This window comes from Lycium barbarum, chromosome 3 (genome assembly GCF_019175385.1).
Source record: "Lycium barbarum isolate Lr01 chromosome 3, ASM1917538v2, whole genome shotgun sequence".
NCBI lineage: Eukaryota > Viridiplantae > Streptophyta > Magnoliopsida > Solanales > Solanaceae > Lycium > Lycium barbarum.
In genome coordinates, this window is record NC_083339.1 from 132,064,597 (window position 1) to 132,074,663 (window position 10,067).

At 38.8% G+C, this 10,067-nt stretch overlaps 1 protein-coding gene and 1 pseudogene across 1 annotated transcript; both read right to left on the reverse strand.

Moving 5' to 3' along the window:
* Positions 1-768: 768 nt before the first annotated feature.
* Positions 769-4,202, reverse strand: LOC132631381 (protein DETOXIFICATION 16-like; annotated as a pseudogene).
* Positions 4,203-4,350: 148 nt separating this feature from the next.
* LOC132632593 (plant intracellular Ras-group-related LRR protein 1-like) lies at positions 4,351-8,953 on the reverse strand. Its single transcript, XM_060348587.1, has 3 exons — positions 7,981-8,953; positions 5,392-5,558; positions 4,351-5,286 (listed from the first exon to the last, which is right to left on the reverse strand). The coding sequence occupies exons 1-3, from the start codon at positions 8,737-8,739 to the stop codon at positions 4,638-4,640; spliced, it is 1,575 nt and encodes a 524-aa protein (XP_060204570.1). The 5' UTR covers positions 8,740-8,953; the 3' UTR covers positions 4,351-4,637.
* Positions 8,954-10,067: the final 1,114 nt, after the last annotated feature.

Genomic DNA, 10,067 nt, shown 5'->3' on the forward strand with positions numbered 1-10,067 from the left:
GTAGGAGTCAGCGGCGTGGGGGACAAGGGGAAGTGGAGAGGAGCGGATAACGTGGGTGACAGGGGAAGTGGAAGAGAGCGTGGAGAGAGAGAGATGAGTGAGAAAGGGAAGGGAGAGAAAAAGGAGAAGATGATGATGATGAAGGAGGCGGAAAATGAGGGAGAAAGAAAGAGATGAGAGGTTAGGGTATTAGTATGTTGGGCCGGGTCGGGTCAAAAGAATGGGCTAGTCCGTTTGGGCTGGCCTATTAATTTTAAATGTGGGTTGAAAATGTGGGTTAAGTATTAAAGATGTGGCCTAATTATTTGGGTATGAAAATGATATTGTATTTGTATTTTTGGGCCATTAATTTGGCTAAAAAATATTGGTCCTTCCTCCGCTATTTTAATTATTTTCGGGCTTCTAATTTAATAACTGGTATAATATATATTATGTAAAGATAAATAGTAATTAGTATATAGAAAGTAAGGATTTACAAAGTGTTGTCTTGTAATTAATTTAACGATTCCAAACCCGAAAGTGAAATGACGATGAACATTTAAAATTTGTGATAAATTAATACTTGTAATGTTAAAATAAAAGTAGCGAATATAAATAGCAGTGAAAATAAAGTATCTAGCTCGTCAATAAATTTAGACGTCCGAGTGAATAAAATTAAATAAAGGAGGGACAAAATTGGGTGTCAACAAGTCACTTCTCAAAGATTGACTTAATATCAGGGTACCATCAGTTGTTCAAGACAAAACCATTCTGCCTGAACCCAATTAATTAACCAACTCAAAATAGCATCGACTCCAACGTTACTTTAAAGAGTGATTTATGCTAATAATTTGTTGTGCTTCAACTACAAAAAATGTTAATTTCTGACTCCATAAGCACCGGTATGTTCGTATAGTTTTTCAGTACGAGTAGCTTGTATCTGTTGCCAACATATAACGTTGGAGAATCTTGTATCAAAGGCATTAATTTAGAGTACAGAGTAACACAAATGACAAAACTTGTTTCTATTTTTCCATTACAAGCTGAGGATTTCACTTACATAAGACTAAAAACAACTTAATCATGACATCAATAGCTTCTGAGGTTTCAAGAAACTTGTAGTCTAGACATAGCCTTCGTTGCCTGATCATCATAGTATAAACACGAGAGTTTCTTGTTAAAACAGCCGTGGTTCCTATACAATCAGATTCAGATTGAAATATTGGGAAACTAAAAGTTAAAATTTGAAATTACCTGGAGCTCCCAATTTATTCGCAGGGTAATAAGTATATATAGCAATGCTTGAAGACCACTTCCACTTATAATTCCTGTCCAAAGACCCTGAGAAACAATATTATGAGCCTCAAAAATATTCTCAGACTATCTATATATCTAGTAGAAGAAGGATAATTTATAATTTCAATAATGAATGTGCCATTTGCAAGTGAATAACTTGTTACCTTTGCTCCAAGGTGGAAGACAAAAGTTAAAATGACTGCACAAGGAAGTCCAACAACATAGTAGGCTCCTAAATTGACCAGTGCACCAAGTTTCTGCCAACCACATCCTCTTGCAGTACCTTTAAAAATGTTATCATCAACAGAGTTAAATTTGTATTTAATCAACTATTATGATTAAAGCATAAGGCTTCAAAGTTTATTAGAGAGTGAATTCAGACCTGAAAGAACCCCTTGAATTCCATCCATGAAATTCGACAATGCAAGCACTGGCATGATTGCTGCTAGGTATTTCATCACTTCCTCTTCGTTAGTGTACATATATCCCCACACATTTCTAGCTGCAACTGCTATTCCACTTAGTAGCTGGCCCTCTACCACAGCAATAAGCAGAACGATTCGTGCTGCTAACTTGGCGGCTTTAGGTCTCCCTGCTCTCAGTTCATTCGATATCCTCGTACTTTGGGCCAAGATAAAGAACAGATAGAACGCCTAACTCGTTAGATAGTGATTACATGGTTTTTTCCTTTTCAGGTATATAGAAAAGAAAACAATGATTTTCTGGCAACTTACCTTACTGCGCTACTAAATCCAGGGGAATCCGGAAAGCCAGAGAACTAGTACTCATGCTAGGAAAGACGAAAAGGGTCAACGCTGGTGATGCAATGAATCAAATTAAGCTTGATACCAAAATACCACTGTGAATTGTCGGTTCATATTTTCGTTCTTTGCATTTCTGCTCTACTAACCTGATGGCCATCATAGATGTCTCGAGCTTTGGATTAGGAAGCAGCCCCGACATGAGCACTAGAAACTCATAAGACCACTGCTCCAAGCTTTTGGTCCCAGTCCAAAAAGGCGTCCATAGAGACAGAAAGGAAGTCAGAAATTTTTCTAAATTTACGAAAGAAAACAATTGGAAGCATAGTCGAGGATACTGAAACTAACCAGATCATACAAGCTGACGGGATAGCTAATGATAGAAAACTGGGAAGGTTTTTTCCACCCTCCTTGGAGAACCCTGTCCATGTTTTCTCACAAGATGATGCATACCTTATATAAAGCGCCAAAATCAGCGCACTGATCCAATAAGATATGGCATTACAGAGTGCAGCCCCTTTGTTTCCTAATCCCAACTTTGAAACCAATGCCCAACACAAGAAGACATGAAGTAAACTTGTGAAACCAGTACTGATCAGCAGTGGTTTGAGTCTACTTTGTGTTTGAAGGAACCTTAATTGGCATTGGAGGAGTCCATAAGGCAAAATGCTGGGAATCAACCAGCGAGCATACACTCCGGCATGGATTGAAAGTTCAATTTCTTGTCCACGGAGAGAAAATATACGCCCCGCAAATGCCCAAACGATTGATATGGGGTTGCAAATTGCTACCACTACAAGCATACCCCTTTGCATGTGTATCCCAAGCATATGATACTGTTTTTCCCCATAGGCTTGTCCGCATAATGTTTCCAATGCACTTGCCATTCCAAGCTATATATTCAGAATAAATTTAACGGATCAATTTGTTGTAAAGTATCACATACCAAAAACAGATAACTAAACAAGAACGAAAAAGGAATGCAAGATCCGATTAAGTCATTTAAACCATGAAGCTATAAGTACTGTAGACAATGAGTGTCTAACATTAGTTAAGGGAAGGAGTTCTTGTCTCCATTTATTAGTATATGATGTTGGACACTCCTCGCCTAACGAGTTAGATTATTGAGGGTTGAGTTAGACTCATATATACCATGAAGCGGAAACCAGTTACTCCGGCAAAAGAAGTGGCTAAAGTTGCACTGGAAAGAGAAAGCTCTCCGAGATGACCAACAAACATGAGAGATATCAGTGGCAAAAAGTACTGCATAAATCCCACAAGAACCAGTGGTCCTGCTAATTTCAATTGCTTCTTTAACTCTTCAATAGGCTCATACATATCACACCATCCTTTGTTTCCATTTTCAGGATCCTTTTATTAATGTTGGAAAGAAGAGGAAATTCAAGAAAGAATTCCGTGTTTCTTTCATTGATCATGGTTTATTGTATCACTGCAAAATTATGGGAAGAATAGATAACAATCTAATTAAAGGTAAGAAGAGAACCAAACACCATGTGCACGGTAATGTTGTATCAGGTTTCAAGATTTATCGTAATATATCATGTAATCGGTCCTGACGAAATGATTTGGTCCAAGGCTATATCCTTTAAAAATTATGAATGTGGTTCATGTTAATATTTTATTATGCTTGAATATTCTCTCCATATGTGCCTAATTAACCTTCTGGGTGCTAAACTGCTAACTATTCAAGAATATCATGTATTCAGATATTGTCTGCAACACGCGTTAATGAGCTAGATATGTCTGAACACTATAACGTTCTACTGTATATTTAGGCCGTTTCATTAGTTGACTCTAGTTTGAAAAGTGAGGGTGTGGCTCATGGGCTTAATTACTGTATCACGATTCATGTGCTTAAGTTCTATGGCCCAATTGCAAGTTCATAAATATACTTTAAACAATTGGTAGGGACGAACGTTGTAATTAAGTGGTGTACATTGGATTGCAACTCTCATCCCATCCAAGACTTCCTATCTTTAGTATTTCGAAAAAGTAAATAAAAGATTAACGTATAATAAAATTATACTATCACCAAATTGTAAAATTTTACAGTCAGCATTCCACCTATTTGAATGTCAACTAGTCTTTGGTCATAATGATGATCACTTAGAACGTCAATTAGTCTCATTAATATTGCTGTCTCCTCAAGCTTTACTCTTGGCATGATTTTGATATACTAAACCATTTCTGAATCCTGTTACATTTGCGGGGAAACGGAATTGATTATAGAACTTCCATCAAATCGACACCTTGCAAAGCAGGCACTCAAGACTGATAAATGTACACAGGCATCTTTAGAGCAAATCAGACTTGTTTGTATTATTGTAACATATAAATATTCTTTTTAACAAGTCACAATTTCTAAACATCCTCAGGAAGCAGACTGCAAAACACCGGCAACCTTACCTCTCTTCACACATCAAACTGGGAAAAAGAACATGCTGAGGAAGGGGAAAAGTGTAGCTGGTCCGATATCAGCCATATTCCTTCAAACTTCATTGGAAAAGCACAAAAACCTTGAACTGAAAATAATATAGACGAGTGCAAAAGCTTAAAGAAGGACGTCATTAGCTTCATAAATCATAACTGCTGGTTGAGATAATGATCTGCATCTGACTTCCCTCCACCACCCAAATACCCTGCAACAGTTCCAAAAACATTTGAAACAGCACCACTCAACCAGGAGGTACTTCGAGTTACTAAGCCTGTCGGTGTCTGCCCCATCTCTCCAAGCATAACTTGTGGTTCTTCTGCCAACAGTATGTCAAGCCGCCGCTTAATCATATAAGCCTTCACAGCTTCAACACCTTCAACTACGACTTCCTTCGGAGGTATCACAAGAGGGTTTTCGTCCAACTTAAGCACAGCCAGGTTGTCAAGCCGACTAATTGTATCAGGCAGTTCATGGATCTGGTTGTTGCTCAGATCAAGTTCCTTTAGATTTATCAAGTCACCAATTGTGTCAGGAAGCTCAGTCAAGTCACTGAAATTGTTGCTCAGGTTGACGATCTCAAGATTTGTCAATTTCCCAAATGAAAGTGGAAGCCCATGTAATTCATTAAAGTGCACATCCAAAAGGCGCAGGGACTTCATCTCACCAACGGAAGTGGGTAAGGAACGGAGCTTGTTAAAAGAAAGTGAAAGCCTTCTCAGATTTACCAGTTCATACCCAATATTTGTTGGCAAATAAGAAAGTTTGTTGAAGCTTGCATCCAACTCCACTAATGACCTGCAAACAGCCATAATAAAGAGTATCTGAGAGAACTAGCCAGACTAAATTAGTGTCTTCATGCTGGGGGAAAGGGTAAATAGCTCATTTGTGAACCACTATTACCTGCAATGACAAATGCTGTCCGGCAAAGTAACAAGCTTGTTTCCAGAGACATCTAAGATCTTCAAACTAAACAACAGACCAATGGAGTCTGGCAGCGATTCCAAAAGATTAGAAGACAGATGAAGCTCCTCGAGACTTTCCAAGCTCGCAATTGAGTCAGGAATCACCTGTTTTTCCCCAGAATTTTAGAAGCAGACAATTACATACATTTGAAATTCCAAACAGCAACTTTCTTTTGTTCTCATTCAACCATCATGAGCAACAATGTTGGGCTATTGATAAATATATGTTACAGCGGCGAATATTATGCAATTGGCAGATGGAAGAAACTTGAAGTGGATATAAGGAGGGAAATGATGCAATTAATTGGCGAGAAGCATCGGGACATCATGATTCATGCATATTGTTAAGCGAAGCAAAGTTTAATATTATATGTATCCACTGGACAAGATTATATGGTACCATATATAGCAATGGGACTAACTTCATGATCAAGTAACTACTGGTTTTCTGAATAGAATGGATTAGCAGTGACACGTCACAGTGGGCATCATTTCAGATTTGGGTTATAGGGTAGTCAAAATTATTGCTTCAAGTGTATAAGAGAAAGTATCACCTATGAGGATCCATAGCGGACCCCTATTAGTAAGATGGTGTAGTTGATTGATTTAACACCTGTACTACGATGAATTAACAAGCAAATATTTTAGAGCTTTACACTTGCTCACAAACTAGCACTGAAGTCGCTGTCACTGACTCACAAACATACACATGCACATTTAACCATAGACACGAAACTTGAGGAGGCATACACAAAACATAAAATTATCGGGGAGGTTATAAGACCAACTAATGACACTGCACAGGTTCAAACACTTGAAATTCCTCCTCTATACAAATAGAAGGCCATTCTCGGAACACAGAGTAAAGGCAATGTTTAACTTATTGGGGTTATTCAAGTCAATAAAACAAAATCATAATTCTAATTACCTAGAATTGGGATTCTACCATTTTAACACAGGTGCAACCATTTTTGCTCAATCTGACCATCAATACTGGCCGTGTTCCAGATTTGCCCCCTTTAGTTCTTTTTTCGTGGAAAAAGATACAGGGAAACCATTAATCATAGATATTACAGTGTTATGAAATCATCTTCACCCTACCCAACTATCCATATGACAAGGAACTTTTTCATTACACCAAAGTATAGGTGAAACAGGACTTTGGAGAATCCTTTAAACTTAAACTACACCTTCACACTTGTTTTCTGGATAAGTTAATGATATTTTATAAATGGTATAAAAGCACTAACACGGTGCTTTGAAAAAATTACAAAGTGTGCAAAGCCCCGAAACCTTCCTACTCTTTAGCTTGGTTCCATTACTTCATTTCTACGGGGCGTACCTCCACTTCTCCCTTCCGTACTCCACTACATTTTTCAGAGCCTCCCGGTATATTCTTTTTATGGGCAGTTTCAATCTCGACGAGATTATGTTAATGTCATTACGACTGATCATTTAGTACTTAGCGGAAAACAGAAGAGAGGACTTGTATTCAGTGGCGAATCAAGGATTTCAAGAGGATGGGTTCACCATTGCTTATAAGATAAGATATAAAATTTTAAAGTTGCATCAACTTGGTGAGCAAAACATTAAAGGCTGCTAGAATTTTTTTTTAAAAAAAAGGCGCGAAAGTGCATTTAGTCAGGTTCGATCCCGCAACCTTAAGGGATCAAACCCAGCACTTAACCAGTGCTCCACTCAGTCTTGCTTGACCATGTGTTCCTTCAATTAATATTAGATATATTTTAAGGATTATATACATAATGTATCGAGTTTAACTGGGTGACCATGGGTTCACGTGATCCATTTTTTATACATAAATTCGCCCCTGCATGTATTGTCAATTAGTTTAGAAGCTACATAAATTTGCAAACTTCAAGCTGCATGTTGACATGTATTGCTACCACTATAAAAGTACACAGCTTTTAATGATCAGCAACAATTCCAAGCCCACTAAGCAAACAGCCAGGAACAGCTATTGCACCGGGAAGGCATTGATTATGTTTCAGATCATCAAATGCTTAAAATATGCTAGTTAAGTCTTTTCTTTCTTCATTTATTTGGTATTGATATATTTGAGTTAAAACTAGAAGAAAATCTCAAACACTGACAACTAGTGGACATCCAACGTAGATTACAAGTCCAAGATGAATTTTATCTAGTATTTCATTTTATTTCCAGAAACTACAAACACAGTAATACATCAAAAATCCAGAATTTCATTTTACTACCATTTTGGCCCACTTTCAGATACAAATTAAATACAGGTGCATCAAAAACCCCAAAAGACACAGAAAAGACGTGCATGATTGTCGTTGCTCTCACCTAATCATATTTCCGCCATCTAGCTACAGAGTATGGACACATCCGGGTAAAAGTACGATTAGGAGTTCTATTTACAGTATAGCAAGTAACAGGAAACACAACAAAGGCATCATGCAGTTGACATATTAATACAGACAATAAGTTCAAATCCAAGCAAACGAAATATAATTTCAAGTACATAGATTTGGGAACAAGGGCATACCGTAAGTTGGTTGTTCGACAAATTAAGCACGATTAACGAGTGAATCTTCCCAAAAGCTTCAGGCAGCATCCTCAGCTGCTTGCCAGACAAATCAACCCTTTCCACACTCTTCCCTACCGCCTCCTGCAAAATCGCGATCACCTCCTCATTCACTTCCTCTTTTAGTTCACTCTTCTCATCAGAACCCTGTTCAATTGCTTCCACGTCACCACCAGCCACAGCAGTCTCATAAATCTTCTCAAGCCTTTCCTCCGCATCCTTCAACATCTTCTCATAAGCCTCGTGCAACTCATCCAACGCGATCAACGCCTTATACTCCTCTTTCTCCTTTTCATACGCCTTTCGCAACTCGTCTTCCTTGACCGCCAACTCCGATCTCCAATCCTCCCTCTCCATCTCAGGTACACGTGGCGACAGCACAATCTCCTCGATACGGTTCGCCAGTTCGGCTTCGATCTCGGCTAGCTTCAGCTTCGCAGTATCGACAAGCTCGTGATAAGGACGCTCGCCTAGGGTTTTGAGCATGGAACGTGTTTGTGACACGTCAGCAACGGCTAAACGCATAGCGGTGATGACTTTAGGGTCGGTGAGATGAGGCATACGTTCGGTGATGTCGAAGTGAGGTTCGGGTGGAGGTTGAGGTGGGGATTTGGGTTGTTCGATGTCGAATTCATTAGCGGCAGCGCGTTTAGGGCCGATACTGGGGAGTTTTGACATGACGTAAGAGAGAATTGGGAAATTTGTAGGGTTTGGATCCATTGCTGTGCTGGAAATTTGTGGATTTGGGTTTTGAGTTTTAGAGAGAAGAGTAGTGTGCTAATTAGTGATGGTGAGACTGTGTCGACTATAAGAGCAGGCCAGCAGGCCGGCTCATGAACTAATCTATGAATAACCGTTTTTTACGGTAAGATCGCATCTCGATTTATATTCCTTTTTTTCCTCCTCTCCTCTCTATCTCTATCCTCTTATCTTACGGTGAATTATTCAATCTAAACTCACTGCCTATTTATATTTGTTGGAAATAATAATGTAAAATTATAAAAAAAATTGAAATCAGTTAGATTCTGATATTTTAATTCATTTCTACTAAAAGTCTATAGTCAAATTCATATAAAAATACATTTTAAACAAAGCGTTACGGACAATTGGAAAAGTCCTATATATTCTATATTTCAGACTTGTCGTTTAATTTGGGTTAGACTACTTCTTCAATTCTCCATAACGCTTGTAGCGCTTTGGGGTCTTAATTGAGAATTCGAACACGGTGGGTGTGTTCCGTATCACAATTTTCTTATGTTCGTTTGGTCAAAAATTTTAAAAAATATTTTTCACAAAATTGAGAAAAATGACTTTCTAATAAAAGTAGGGAAAGTAAGTTCACAAGTTCATTCCACCAACCATCACCCAACCCAACCCCAACCACTCCCAACCCCCCACCCACGCCACCACTCCACCCCACCCCCACGCACTACCCCATCCCTCCCCCCCCCCCCAAAAATAATTTTTTTTTTTTGGAAAAAAAGTTTTGACATTATTTTTGGTTTTTTGCACCCCCCCCCACCCAAATCCCGCACCCTACCCCCTTCCCCCAACAAAAAATTATTTTTTTTTGAAAAAAAAAAGTTTTGACTTTTTTATTGCACCCCCACCCCCGCCCCCAGCACCCCACCCCTCCCCCACTCTCGCACCCCTACCCCCTCACCCCCCTCCCCCGCAAAAAAAAATAATATTTTTGAAAAAAAAGTTTTGACATTTTTTTTTTTTGGTTTTTTGCACCCCCCAACCCCCACCCCACCCAGCACCCTACCCCCCTCCCAAAAAATATGTTTTTTGAAAAAAAAAAGGTTTTGACATTTGTTTTGATTTTTTGCGCCCCAGCCCCCCACCCCCCCCCCCCCCCCAAAAAAAATGAAAAAAAGTTAACAATTATAAAAATTGAATGTTTGCGTGGTTAAAAATTATAACTTTTGGAGGGGGTCGTGGGTATTGGGGGGGCGTGGGGGTGGGTGGTGAAAAGATTTTTTTTTTGGGGGTAGGGGGTGTAGAAACGCACAATAAAAAACTTCAAAAAAAAATGTTGGGGTTGA